General features: G+C 38.8%; 1 protein-coding gene across 1 annotated transcript in view; it reads left to right on the top strand.

The window, feature by feature from the left end:
* Positions 1-15,290, top strand: part of LOC130576083 (uncharacterized) — a 136,683-nt gene that overhangs the window by 25,897 nt on the left and 95,496 nt on the right. Inside the window, exons 3-4 of the mRNA XM_057370469.1 lie at positions 150-326; positions 12,032-12,118. Coding sequence (XP_057226452.1) covers positions 150-326; positions 12,032-12,118 — 264 coding nt within the window. The remainder of the gene's footprint in view (positions 1-149; positions 327-12,031; positions 12,119-15,290) is intronic.

The raw sequence follows: 15,290 nt of genomic DNA, 5'->3' as shown, positions 1-15,290 counted from the left end.
AGTTAATTTTAACCTAATTCTGTTTTGGCGACATTTGAGGACGATACACTCGAGTCTTTCAGCAAAGGAATTACTAGAAGGAATTTTCTGCTTGTCATTGAAATACTCTTCGCTATAATGTGCTCTTCTGACCTCCTTGTTTTCTATAGTAAAAGAAGAGAGAGCAGCAACAGAAGGCATTGAAAATCCAGCTTTTAACATCAGCAGCACAGATCTTTCAGCATATCAGCCTTCAGAAGAGAAAGTTATTAGACATGACAAGCCAGATAGCACCCTTGCAGCTCACCAACAAAAACTCGGGCTGCAAGCCCATGCTGAACCAAGAGGTGAGACATCAAACCTGATTAGGCTCAAACACAGAGGCAGTGCTCGTGTTCCCCGTCCAACCTGCGCACTCTGCGGTCTCTGCTGGGCGTTGCCAGTCCRGCATGTCCCAGCAGGCGCCCCTGAAAACCCTGGGTAGGAAATCCAACATGCTGCCAAAACACACGGGCTGTCTAAATATTTAGAGACCCAGGCTTCGTCTCCACGCTCAAGTGACTCCCTGTGACGGGGTGCGGGTTGTGTGGGGCTCCCTGCCAGCAGGAGGGAGGGAGGGTGGGGAGCCGGTGCTCATGGCAGTGCTTCCCCCTAATTTGGATTGAGCTGGCTTTTGGAGGAACTGCAGCCAGTCTGATCACACAGATGCAGCTCCCTCACTGGATCCCTTGCACTGAGTAGTTCTAAACAGCTTACAGATCCATGATTGATTGTTGTCCTTAGGTCTCCCATATGCCCTCAGTCAATTGGCATCTTGCCTCTGCTTCATCTTTCATCATTTTTTTCAGCCAGTGTTGCTCAGATGCTTGGAGCAGAGTYCTGTTCCCTCAGCTTGTCCAGGGCAGTAACCCTGGCTTTTCAGCTCAGTTTTGATGTGGCACCTTGAAGAATTGTTGCCTGAGAAAGCAATTTCTCTKTATTATTTTGGTTTATCCAAACTGTAAGGAGCTTTGCTTGATATTGGTTTTCCTTTTGCAGAGGTTTGATATCTTTTAGTCTTTTATTTAATTACTCTATTCTGAATTGTTACTCCTGGATGTTAAGGAAAATTATTATCTTAGTAATCCAGTGAGAAAGAAGATGACGAAAAGAATTTAGAGGTATCTAGTGAGATATGAGAGAAAAGTCTTGGGCCAAGATTTAGCAYAGAAGCAAAAAATTCCTTGAAGTTAGTCTCAAAATTTTCCCTAAATACCCATTCAAAGTTTACCTTATTGGACTATGTGGTCTCATTAACTTCAAGTGGACTGTGTGCATGTATGAATATGCAAATATGCATCCAAAGACCGAGACCTCCCAAGATACCAAAGTAACTGGTGTGGCCTTGATAAGCCCTGATCACCCAGCATTTCCCATCAAACTCAAAAGTGGAGGTGCTGCTGGCTGAGCACSCTTGCACAACACTAGCCCAGGTATTTAAATAGGTGAGCGTAGGTTGGTGAGCAGACCTTCAGGCAGCTGCTTTTAAAACGTTGGACCTTGTTGTGCTAAGGTTTTATCCTTGCGGGACTGGAGAGCCCACAGCTCCTAATGGCTTCTTGCAAAATTAGGTTTGGCTTTCCATTTAGCCTTCATGTGACTCTGTGCAGCGCCACTTGGAGCAGGAATTCTTCGTCTTTCCTTTGCAGACTGTCAGAACACTGATTAAGCAGACAAAGGGATTGATTGTTTTTTAATGAAATAGTCTATCTGGCAAAAAATGAAGTCAGGCTCGCTGGAGACTATCCATGCTTTCAGTCGCCTCTTCAGAAATTCATGAATAGTTCCCTCAAGAAAACAACACATTTTTTTAAAAGCTTGAAATGCGTTTTTAAACATTTTGATTTTTCATCCTAAGTAGCATTTTGTTCAAAAAAACCCTGGCTGAATATAATCTTTGTGAAAGTAGTAGAAATTGTTCCATTTTGCCTGGAATGAAATGCCTTGAAACAATGCTGAGTGTTTCTGTATTGGGAGAGGAAATCTTGCCGAGAGTTGGAAAATTTTGTTTCCCAACACTGTGTCTCCCTTCTCAACCTTCTGTTCATCCAGTTAACCAAAAGATCATTTATTCACATAGCTCTGCCTCTAAGTCAAGCAGCTATTAAAAAGTAATCATCCATTTATACCATCATAAAAAAAGTCTAGATTGGAAAATATCTCTAGAGATCATCTGGTCCGACCTTGCATTAAATTATTCTTAGTCGAACTTATGTCAGAACTTGTTTGGCAATCACAGGAACCAGTTACAATTTATCAAGGGTTGCTAATAAGCCAACGTTTTCAAGCCTGAAACCTGTGAAAAAGCCTTTGGGTACCTCATGAGCTAATTTTCCCCTTTTCCAAATGTAGCAATTCTTCATTAAAGAAGTAAAAAGAAAAGCCACCTGCACAGGTAAACACAGTATCCCATTAATGTAGTAATGTGTAAATGGTCCCATTCCACTGTCCTCAGTGAAGACTAGGTCTAGAGGTAGTTTATGCCTTCATGCATCACTCTGTTGAGGTCTGGGTCCTCCAGAACCCAAGGGATCAGTTCTTCAAGTCTTCCTTGCTTTGCTCTATGTTCATAGATGCTTTGCACAGCTGGTGCCGTTTCTGCTCACAGCAAAAACAGACACGGTGCTGAACACAACTGCCATCTTCTGCCACAGGGGAAACATTTCCACAGCATCTTCTCGTGCCCYTCAGCTCTCAGGAACCAGTATGCCATTCACAAGAGATATCTTAGCAAGAATTCTCCCCTTTTTTCCACCTAGGATGCCAGACTTGCTCCCCATGCTGGAAGCTATTTCTCTAGGAAGGTGTGCCCACACACCAAGCACAACAGTGTAGCCTATATAAAATAAATGTTTTAGGCCCTGCACTTCTCCCTTTCCTTTTTCTCTTCCTCTTCCTCTTCTGCAGATGCTAATAAAATACTCTTCCTTTTGGAGTTACCTCTCCTTGCAGCTGTTGGCTGCTCTTCCAGCTCTCAGCCCCCAGGCTTAGGTTGCTTACTCAATGGGGAATGGCATTTGTCAATTCTAATGCTCARTGTTAAACTGTGCAATTTAAAACCAGTTATAACCTTAAGCAAAATTATTTAATCACAGGATTTAGCAGATTACAGGTTGAGAACACTATATAAACATCAGGCTGGGTTTTCAGGCTAAGCACTTGGAGGCAAGGCAGGGAGATGGCATTGCCTTTCTATTATCTTTCCACCTATCGCCCATGTGGTTAATGGCAGCAAATAATAGCCACAGGGGTTACTATCATTTCCTCCACCTGGCAACAGTGTCACAGGCTGTTCCTCYGTCAGCAATTGCCAGAGGGAAGTGCTCTCTAGAAAAATCTCTTCCACCTACTTTTGCGATGTCTTCTTGCACACCTCTGTACTACATATAATGGGAAGTAGTATAAATAGCCAGCTTCATATTCAAGACAGCCTTAAAACCTGTTTCTGGAATCTGGCTATTTGTCTGCACAGAGGGCTCCTCTACAGAACACCCATTACTTGGAGATTAAATAGCAAGTGGAAAGATCCATGAAATTGTAACTTGTCTGCATCTGCCCCCAAAGAACTTAATTCACATATATGTTTGTGCTTTTTCATTTTTTTCTCCTCTCATAATAGAATATCTTCTAGAAAGAAGAATTTGTGAACTGATTCTTATTTGCAAGAAGTTTATTTAAACTTTTTGATATTTTTGTTCAGAGACTTTTTCACTTTTCAAATTTGATGGGGGGGGGGGGCTATTCTTGTGATTCAAAGTGCAAGTCTTCTGCATCCTTTGCTTGTGAGGAAACTGGGGCAGAGCATGAGACCTTCTCTGCTGTCACCCTGCAGACCTTTGATAGAAATAAAAGCTCTGATCCCTAATCCATTCCTCTTTTCGTCAAGCCATTCCATATCTTTCACAGTCCTGTTCTCCATGATGGACAAAGCTCCATATTTTATCATATCAGTAGGCTGTTGTTRAGGGCAAGGCCATTGAATAACTCTTTCTGCTCTTTTTCCTCTATCGTCGGTGAAGTCCTGGTACTATTGTTAAATGTTATAGTGACCCAGGGGAGCTGTCTGACTGTTTACTCAGATTAATCTTCTGATTTTTCAGCCAGCTAATTGGTTTCTATCCCATTTTCTCTTCTGGATTCTATGCTGACTTTTTGCTGATTGCTCCTATCACCTTCACTTCTTTCACATATTGCTTGTGAAATTAAATTAATCTAATAGCAGCCTTGTATTTGCCAAGCTGCATTTTCTTTTTTTTTTTTTTTTTTTTTTTTTTTTTATTTTTCTTAAAATACTGTTTCCTCATGGTTAAATCCAACCAACTCTTTTGCCTTTTTTCTCCTCATCAAACATTAAATTTGCAGAGATTTTCATGATGGCCATCCCAATGGAATGTATGCTAGACAAATGTCCCTGGGAGAAAATTTGGGGTTAGATCTTCAATATCTGTGTCCACCRGTTCCTCAGTTGTCAGACACCTCATCTCAAGGTGAACCAATGTCAGTTTTTCTCTTTTCTCCAGTGGGGTTTAAACCCAAACTACTTTGTAGAGTGTCCTAATGTTCAGGCTGGCTTGGTAAAGTCTCTGCCCAGCAGAGAGCTTCCAGCAAACTGCCATGACAGGAGCRCCGACCTCCAGGAATTATTTCATCTTTGACAGCAGAAGACAAGGGCAATTTCTCATCTTCAGATGGATGATGTATGTCACAAGCAATCCCTGCATACAGGACTACTGTACTTAGCATTTTATTGTGGGCCTGTTAAGCAAATGTTATTCTATTTTAGCATTCAGTCCTTGGCTGATGTTATCAGAAAATGTCTGAATGGCTTACACTAGTTTGAGATTTTTAGTGTTCATCACTGAGATACACAGTTTTGGTCTAGCTAGTGCTGAGAAGGGCCCTGTGGGATGGCACTGTTCACATTGCCACAAGATAGGTAAAATTTCCAGCCTAACCACACAGAGAGAATGCATGTCACATCAAATTAGGACGTAATCTTTCTGTGGTGTCAACTGCACATGCGAGCTGCAGAATCCAGGGATGGATTTTTTGAGCGTACTCCCACTGCATGGCCTATCTTGCAGCTGGTGGCTGCACAGACACCTTTGGACACTGTGATACTCTGTGGTTTTGCAAGGAAGATAAAAGAAAGGCTAATTGTGTTCTCCTGTATGCTGTGCACTTGTAAAAGGCTTGAGGCAGTCTGACCCTAAATATTGACAATTCAAGTTAAAATTGTCTCCAGATGACAAGAAGCATTCATTTTTTTTTTCCCTATTATCCCCAATACACAAATCTTTTTTCAAAACTAGATTATCTCCTAAAATCAAAAGCTCTAATTAATTCTACCATTTTATCTGCAACAGACACTGTTAACATCTCATATCATGCTCCAATAAATTTGCCCACAGAGATTAACAACATCTGAGGGTGGAAAAAAGAGGAAAGAAAAAAAAAAGGAGAGAATAAAAGCTTTTTCTATTGAAGACCAGGAACTATTTTTCTAATTAGCCCAGGTACAGAATGGCATTAGCATTACTGTACTACTTCGGGGAACCAATTAGAGTGTATATGGATCTCTGCTGCATCACCTCCAAGCTGCACAGCTAGGCTGGATGTACCTAATACAGTGCTGCATATGTCCTATAGGGAAAATCCTGCTGTAAAACAGACCATCTCTGCYCCTTATCAAAAGCTAAAATAGAGAGAAGCCTTTCCTGAGGAGTGGTTACTGCCAAAGGTTGTTCAGCTGTGTCAGGACAATATAAATCCTTTCTTGCTCAAGAATGTAACCAGGCATMGAGGACCTTGATGTAGTTATATACAGACGAAAGAAGAGCTTTGTGAAGGAGGCTTGTGGGATATCAGATTGATAAAAGTATCAGCAACTGCCTTGAGTTCAGCTTGTGTATAAAGAACTGTGGCTGATGCTTTGAACAGGGTCTAATTTTGTTCCGAAGAATTGGTAGATACCCACTGGAGAGACAGTAAACACAGGTGAAAAAATAAAAGCATCTGCTGTAAATTCATGTTTGTGCTGCATGTAAAGGAAATGATGATTTGTGTTGGACAAAATGATTTGCATAAAGATGGGACCTGAACTATGAATAAAAACTGTACTTTTTTTTCTTCTAACAATGGCAAAGTTTATATCTAATAATTCAAGTCTATGTATGTGGTTCCATGCTTTCTGATTCCAACAGGGACTTTGAAATGGAAATGCCAAACTCGGCATGCAGGGCATGATGGATCACCATGTATGCATAGGAATAAAAGGGTTGTCATTGGAAGTAATTTTGCGTTGAATTACACAATGTGTAATCCAATTGAAATCAGCAGAACAGCACAAGGTGTAATGTAGTGTGCAAAACGTGATCCATTGCATGCAATTTTAACAACAGGGATACTGTACTACTCATCTAAGTAATGTGCTAAAATTGAATTTGTGAAAGGTAGGGGAGAAGAATTGTGAAGAATGAATGCATTTTMTAATTGGGAAATGCTTTTTCAGAGAGTGACTTTATATATATTTTTAAGGCTAATTTATTGCACCTGGAAATTGTTTGCTCCATAATAGTGCTGTTGGATCCCAAAATTTGGCAAGTTCCCTKKCTGGCATCAAGTGGGACCAGCCAASCCTGTCAGCCTAGGAGARCTCAGTATCCATTTTCCCCATTTACATGTGTCAYATTATCTAATAGTGGTCCTAAATTAACTCCATCATCATCAGTAAATCTTTTTCTGACGCCCTCGACCAACAGCGTTTCCTCAGGAAAAGTAGCAGGTCTCACACTGGCGTCTCTTGGCACAGTGCCCTCTGTTGCCTGCAGGAAAAGGGAAAAAGAACTAATTCCCATGCTGTATCTTTGCTTAAACAGCAGAGAAGGTGATGAGTTTTGCAGGAGTGGAGTRGGGGATAAAAACCAGTGAGTGCCATGAGTGCAATGCAGAGTTTGTCAGGGGCTGGGGCAGCGCCGTCTGCRCTGCTCTGGCTCAGGAGCAGCCCCTTTGCCAGTGTCCTGTCAAAGCTGACAAGTGAGTTTATTCAAGGCTTGCAATTTAAACACAAGACACAGTTATCTGATTTCCTCATTACCTATGGTGTCAGTTGAGGATAAGGAGAATGACATACGATACCTTTAAAGCATTTTTTTTCAAACTGCAAAGTCGCCTGGTGTTGGTAGTGTTTAAAAGCTGTGTTTTCAAGGTAAAATCTACTGTCCAATCACTGGCATAATGCTCTTCAGGATGAAGGTGCCATTAGCATGTAATGTTTCATGGAGAACAGCTTGGTATTCATAAAAATGTGAAGCTCTGTGTAAAACTTTCTACCACTTTTCCATGTATTTGATAATCTGGAATAAGGTGACACTCCCCAGGAATCTTTTTTTTAGATCTACGTAGAAAATATTTATCTGTACTTATAATATAGAAAATAATGTTAGATATGGATATCTCAAATAGTAAAAGTGTCTTAATTAAGGCATTCAGTTTTTATGTAGGCTGATCTAGGTTACATATAGATTTAATTAAAGGTATTTGCAATGGACATGAACTGAGGTAAATTTGACCAATATCCCAGATCAGTAATGATAATTAGGAGCCCAAACTAAAAGTATAGCTTCTGATTAACTCACATTTAATTCTTTCTTTTCTCCTTGGAAAAATAAGACTGGAAAGTTAACATTGTTTTCTGGATTGCATATTAATTCACTGTGTTCTGGAAGACTATTGTTTTAGCAGCTTTGTAACAGTTGGATACAAGTAATTCTAGCAACACAATATTTTGGAATAAAGACTCATCAATTTTCTTGTAAAAATTTCAAACTTTCCTGCATTATTTTCCATTTTTAAATCCATTTAAACATTTATATGAAGTAAGAACCTATAAACTCACTGGAAGCCGAAACAGATTTTTACTGTCCAGGAGCTCCTGATATTTATGCAGTTTTCATTGATGATTTTTCATTACCTCTGCATTCTGTGAGATTCTTTTTAAGGTGAATAGCTTCTTTCTCCTCTCTTATTCTTCAACAATTTTGAATGATTTTTTATGGTTCTTTATAGATTTTTTTTCCAAGTGTGAAGTAGAATCAAAGGCTCAAAGAAGCAACCGTAAATATCAAACTTTATCAATGTAGGTATTGAATAATGAAAACAGGTGTGTGGGAGCGCTAGTCACATAGCCTGCTGTGACTGGAGGAAGGGTAAGTGAAGTAGTTGGAAATGCAGGAAATGGGACCTTTGCCTTCCCTTCCTTCTAATCCCAAGTCTTTGTTCCTCCTGACCAAGTTGAGGTGGGCACTTTTCTCCGAGGGTATTCAAGTCTGACCCCAGGACACTGCTTTGGCTCTCATAAAGAAACGGGGAAATATCAGAGAGCCTTCAGTCTGGGCTGCCCAAAGGGCTGTGTCTGCTAAGTAAAATGAAAAGTATCCCCAGGGAAATAAGTTCAGTTCTGTTGAATGGAGACAGTGAGTATTTGCTGTGATGYTCCCTAATAGGAATTGCTGCTGAAAGCAATGCTTTCAGTCAGGTGTGGGAAAGGAGGATGMCTCTTTTCCATTCCCAGCTGCATCACTATTTTTCAAAAGCACTTTGGGTCAAAATGCTGTCTCAGGGTGGAATTTCATCTTTCCAAAATGCCCCTGTCTTGTTCTATCTGATGCAAAAAGCTTCTCTGAGTTGCCTTAGTCATGCCCAGTAATGTTCTCCCAGGTCACTGGTGGACACGTGCTGACCACACTGCTGTCTGAAAGGGGACTCGTTACTTTCCAAGTAACAAGTCTAGTACTTGTCTTCTAAAGAAAGATGGCTCATGTCAATTTTTTTTTCTTTTATCCTGATGATTCGGTATCCCTCTGAAAAGAAGCACCAGCAATTGTTTATTCAAACTTTTAGTAGTCAGTCATCTGGCTATTAATAATTCCGTGAKTTTTAAATTGGTCACGAGCCACTTAAGAAATCCAACAGAATTTTGTCTATTCTTTCATTAAACTAAAAACCTAGACCAGTAATACAACGTAAATGGAATAATTGCCTGTTATCCAACTTTCATGCTATACCTCTCATGTGTAATTGATGCGGGCTGCCTGATCTCTCTGTGGAGTAGAGGACAATGTAGAAATTCAGCTTAGTTGTGCCTTTCCTGTGTGGTATTCTCAGGACATAGACTGCATAATTGACTGCAGACATCTTAGTTTAAAAGCCATCTTTTAAGTTTCATCCAGTCCTAGTAATACGTGTACAGTCCCATGGGCTGCATCCAAGGATTATGCTAATTTTATTAGTAACTCCTCTTGCTTTAATTAAACTGTATAAATTCCCATCTGGTCACTGTTGTGCCAACACCCTTCTTTTAATTTTTATTTTAATATATAGAAAATCTGTGGTTTTCCACTTCAGTTCTGAATTCCTGAATTTATCTATTGTGTTTTCCATGTGACATAAAACAATTTTCAGGGGTGAAGGGAACTTCAAATTAATTAATGGGTTTTAGGAAACCTCTGGGTCATAACAGAGACTTAAGTTTCTAAAGTTGTCTGGGTCTTTTTAGGAGCAGGTAGTCAAAGTAACTTCCTCTCTGAAATCACCAAGCTATATGGTGCTGCTCAAAATACCTACAAGCAAGCTCTGTATTAACATTTATTGTGTTTATACCACAAAGCAGAGCGATATGAATTCCTTAGTGGACTGTTAATTTACATGTTATACGCTTTCAAATATTTCCAAAAGAAATGTGAAATGATTAGTAATCCGTTCACATGCTCGCAAAATRTTATTAGCAAAATGCCTTGGGCAGTGCGTTATGTTGACTAAAATTGATAAATTTTTATTTTAAAACTAAAGGAACTCCCACTGCCCCTGACAAATTTTAGGACMGGACCAGAGCCCAGTCCTCCTGGTCACATCACTTCTCAAGGTATGTGTTGAGCTGAGGGGCAAAAAGACCAAGAACCCCACAAACAGCAACATCCCCTGCCCAGAGCAGTGACCCAAGGTTTGAGTGATTCTGAAAGCTCTTCTGAAAGCCTCAATAAAAGTCTTCTATGGGGTCCTGCCGTTTAAATTGGCTCCTTATCTATAAAATAACCATGAGGAGGTGATTCTGGTGTTTATCCCTTCTTCTGCTTATGTACTTTTTAAAGTGTGTATGTTACTCTGAAGAAGTCATGCGTGGTAGTTCTTTTTTTCTTCTGCATAACTGTCTGTCACCAGCTGTGTGTGGTTCTGACAGAGCCAAAGCTCTGGACAAAATACCTCATATTCCTCAAAGTGTTGGAGTTGTTATTTTTTTTTAAAGAGGACCAGAGAGCAAGCTATTTAATGGTGTTTGTCAATGTATCTCTTTTTGAATAATAGTTTCCATGCCTTGCTGACTCAAATATAACATGACACTTCCTCCTAAATGCCAATTATTCTGTCTGGAAGAGTTACCCAACTCCTCAAAGTTTCACACCAGACTCACATGGGATATTAAAATTCAATAAAAACGGTTGTGATAATAAGATTGTKCAAAAAGCCTATGTGAGAGCTGAATATTGTTTGTATGGGTGCAACATACATTCCAGCAATTTACATTTACAGCTATGAAATAATTGAATAAAGAAGTGCATCATAATTTTCTTTTTTAGCACATAGGTGAATTATTTTGCCAACATGTGAAAGGGTGTTCATATAACATCATGGTGCTTTGTGCTAGAGAAAAACAATTACAGTGAATAAGGTAGAATGGCTCTGTTATTGCAGTACATAAGATTTTGATTACATACTGCCAAGATTCATACCAGTCTAGTAGTTGTTGACAGATAAAGTAACAAAAATGAAACTCATTTATTTTTTCTTTATTGAGACCTCAAGGTAAAGCAAATTTTCAGTTCTTGTACTTACTACATTGAAGGAACAGAGACTGACAGTCAAAATGTGCCAGTCCAGAAATATAAATTAAACCTAGTTTCATATAAAAGTTTCATTTAGTCTCTGAAAAGGAGCTGCTGCTTGGATTATTTTTGATCCTGAAACAAATGCACTGTAGAAAACTGTAGACTATCTTGGATGAATTAACCCCCTCATACATTTGGCTTTTATGTATGTTCCAGGATATAGATCCATGTCTATTCAGGCAATTAAAAATTTTTTAAAGACTTAATTATTTTACATTTTTCCCTCTGTTTAATAATAATTTACTTTGTTTACAAAGCCAGCGAGCATGTAKATGGTTTTAATACAGTGTAGCACTTTTGCTGAAGAAAAGATTTATTTTGAGGAAAAAGCCCACCCTCTCTCCTTGTGTGAAGAAAATTCTTCTGGCTTTTACTGCGAGTTCTTCTAGGCAGCTAGATAGTGTATTATTTCTTTATAATTCCAACAAMTTACTTTTTTGTATTTTTTTTTTTATTTTCTAAAGAGCAGATAAAAATAGTGTTGAAAYAGCCGAGTACTAAAATGAGTGGGTTTATCCCATCAAAATCTTGGATTAGTTACCTAGTCCAACTGAAYATAATTGCTGTTCAGATTAATGAGGCAGTATCCTAATATCTCCTCTGTAATTAAACACTTCTGTGGTTCAATACAGTATTAAAGATGCACCAGACTTTGAAACCTCAGTGGTGAAATTTAAAACTGCTGAAACTGGAGAGGTCAGCTGTGAAACACAAATTCCTCTGCAGTATGGAAAATTCACTTGTACTAGAGTGTTTCAATAATAATTTGACTTATATTTGGGATGCTGTATTTTTAAAAATTTTTCTTTCTGCCATCTAAAGTTGAGAATTTTTTCTCCTTAGTTCCCAAGGAACAGTAACATAAAGTGCACTTGTTTCCAGAATTMCCTTTTCTGACCTTTCACAAGATGATAATTGCAGGACCAGTAGGCTTAGAGGATTGTTAAAAAAATTAAGCTTGTAAAGTAGCAAAAAATGCCCCTTTGCTTGCTGGTGTCGATTTCAAAATTAACATTTTAGTTCATGTGCTTCTAATAATCGCTGACCCTTACTTCATGTGCTTTCCACAGGAAATGAATACAGCAGAAATTACTTTGACCCGTTGATGGATGAGGAAATAAACCCAAGGCAGTGTGGGATGGAGGTCAGTGAAGAAGGTGAGGCAGAATTAAGTATGTAATTTTGGTGTCAGAATATTCTTTTCCATTCATGAAAATGAGGTGACAGAGATCACATATGCAGTTCTATTTAAATATTGAGGTTTACAATTTAAATTCTAAGCCTTAACTGCTCTGGACTTGATAGGCAGTGTACATAGACTTTGATCAAGGACAGTAAGTTAATGGGAGGGTAAAAATGAGACTGTGCTGTATCCACTCTGCTACTGTAGCAAAATTAAGCACCTCCAAGAGCATTGTTTACACGGTGTTCTTTTTTAAGCAATGAAGTTGTTCCAGWATGAGTGCTAAAGTGTAGCTTTTCCACAACCCTGCTCCCAAAGTCCTCCGTGGGCAGCAATTTTATTGTGGAGTTGAATGTGTGTTTGCCTAACAGAAGGAAACCCCAGAGTGCATAGAAGTGCTTGAGGAGGCTTTTTTTTTTTTTTTTTTTTTTTTTTTTTTTTTTTTTTGCCGAGATATTTAGTTTTGCTCTCTGTGGGCGATAGCGACTAGTGGGAGGGTGTGACTCTGCAGAGCTGGAAGAGCAGAAGTTTTGCATAGGTATGAGAGAGATTAACCAGGAGGTATTGTCTAGAGGAAGAAATTCTCCTCTGCTGTCATGGCTTTCAGATAAAAAAGGGTGGGAACCGGGCCTGCCTGAATTTGCATGGGCTTAAGTAAGAACATCATCACGGGAATGAAGCGCTTAGCTGTGCACGGAGCGCTTTGGCCCGGCTCCTGTTGTTAAGCACTAACAAGCCGACAGCACGCGAGAGCCAGGTCTCCATGTCACCTTGGGAGCCCTTTGCTTTTCTAAAGTCTGTGTTGGTTTATACTGCAGAGACTCTCTAGAAGAACAGTTGTAGTCAGTTGTAAAAAAAAAAAAAAAAATTATCTATTGTAGAGTATCTCGAAAGTTGTTCACTTCTGAAAGTCATGGGAAACTTTGAGCTCATATGGAGGTTCTAAACTTTTGAGACAAAAACTTGTGTGACTGATAAAAACAGGCTCTATTGCCTAGAACTAACTTCAATTTCTGTGTTCTGGTGGAAAAAAAAATAAATCAAGGTTTATCAAAGTTGAATTACATCTAATCCAAATAATTTCCCYATTTGTTGTGTAGCAGAGCAGTGTAATACTTTGGAAGTCAACTTCTGGCTCAGAGATTTTAAAGGAAAGATTTTTTTTCCTGTTGGTCCTGCTTTGGTTCATCTTATGAAAAGGCTTTATGACTCATGATCTGCTTCATAACCAGAGAATGAAAAGCAGATTAGATTTATGTATCCACGCATGTGTGCCTAAAATCATGTACATAGAGACAGAGTGGTGACATAAGGGATATTCAGAAGCACAATTCCCATTGGGAGGAAACTTTCTCTTGACTGTATTGAAGAGGCTGAGTGATAACCTTAAATGCTGATTTTGCATTATGTGGTGTGGRTTTTATATAGTTATATAATATAATAATATATATTATAATATACGATACTATATATCAACTTCTAGAGTTTGGAGTGGAGAAGTGGTTTTAGTCAATTGCATATCATGCTAAACCTGAGATTAATGTGTGAAGAGCCATCTTTTGGCGTTTTCCCTTTTTCTCCCTGGCAAAATGTCACTCAGTTTGGGATAACCCTTGCTTTATTTAAAGTTTATTTGCAGCAGTACCAGCCWCAGGTTGGCTGTAGAGCAGTTCCAATGCTATATTTACCAGCACCTCTGCCAAGAGCAGGTCTTCTTCCTTGGAGGTATTCAAATGGTGCCTGGACATGGTCCTGGGCAATTTGCCTGTAGGTGGCTCTTTTTGAGCAGGTGGAAGTGGGCTAAATGGACTCCAGAGGTGCTGCCCTACCTTAACCAGTTTGATTTGTCAGTACTGAAAAACCAGGCTCTCTGTCTGGCTTCTTTTTCCTTGCAGAAGTGTTAAATTAGTGGAAGTACATTTGTATGTAGTGGAAGGAATTAAAAAGACAGAACTAAAGCTTGGTTCTACATGGTCATTCCATAATTGTAAACCATACGGGTTTACCTCCTCTTTCCAGCTAGCAAGAGAAAACCAGAAAAACATGAAGAAATCAAAGCACACCTTAATGTAAGGCTCTTCTTAGAACTTTAGAAAGCCAGGCTCAATGCCCAAAGAGAATAGCTAGTGAAAGCAAATCTTTGGCCAATAACCCTTCTTAATGGATTATTCTGTGAAAATTAAGATATTGGCAGTCATCTTTTCTATATTTGATAAATTWGATTTGTCCTGGAAATTTGTGTGAGTTCATAATGCCCTGAAAACATCCCATTATGGATTTGCTTRTTGCCTTTTCCAAGGGAACATTTCAATGTTGCAGGCTAAAAGAAATGTACAATATTCTGTACTCCTACAGAAGGTTTTGCAGAAGCCACCACCCTCTTTGAATTCTCACTGTGACTGAAAAACTTGGCTCTGAAATTTCATGGTCAAAAAAAAATAAATTCTTTGAGCCCTTAAAAAAACCACACAAGATTGCAGGTATCTGTGCTTCAATCCACCTGCCTTGCATGCATTTCTTTGGTCTTCTATCTTCCTGTCTTCACTGRCAACTTAAAGAAGTCAAGGTCTGGGAGATCTGGAGAGAAGATGGTCCTCATTTCTCATTTTTTCTCATTTTTTCCTTGAATATAGACTCTTTAAGTATTTTTTTTTTTTTCAGTCTTGTGAAAAAAGTTAAGTGTGCATGTAATTTGCTGCTTTTAAAAATCTGCAGTTATTGCTGGAAATTTGAATGACTGACCAGCCACAAATTCAAAATTCATAGAGTGCTGTAATGACTACTCATACTAGATGATGTGTTAGTATTATGGACAGCAGGATAAAATTTCTAATGAAGAACCAAAATCAGGTTAGAATAAACTCTGTATTTTGATTTTCATTAAGAGTCAATTAATCTTTCATTAAGAGAATTAATCTGGCAATTTGAATAGAAACAGTCATTTCAGATACTCTATTAGCAGAGTTAATAAACTAGTTTCAGTCCAKATCAACATACAATATTGCCCACCATTTAAAATTATATAACAATATTTTTTATTTTAAATTCTCTTTCACCAAACAAGCGACTGTAATTTTATTCTGAGCTAGGAAACTAGCGCTGTGAAGATTATCTTTAAGTGTCAAAGTATTTCCTAACATTTGTAA

This window comes from Malurus melanocephalus, unplaced genomic scaffold, assembly GCF_030028575.1.
Source record: "Malurus melanocephalus ecotype Western Australia unplaced genomic scaffold, MMel_1.1 scaffold_126, whole genome shotgun sequence".
Classification (NCBI taxonomy): domain Eukaryota; kingdom Metazoa; phylum Chordata; class Aves; order Passeriformes; family Maluridae; genus Malurus; species Malurus melanocephalus.
The sequence above is the reverse complement of the archived record's forward strand: the minus strand, read 5'-3'. Positions and strand labels throughout refer to the sequence as shown.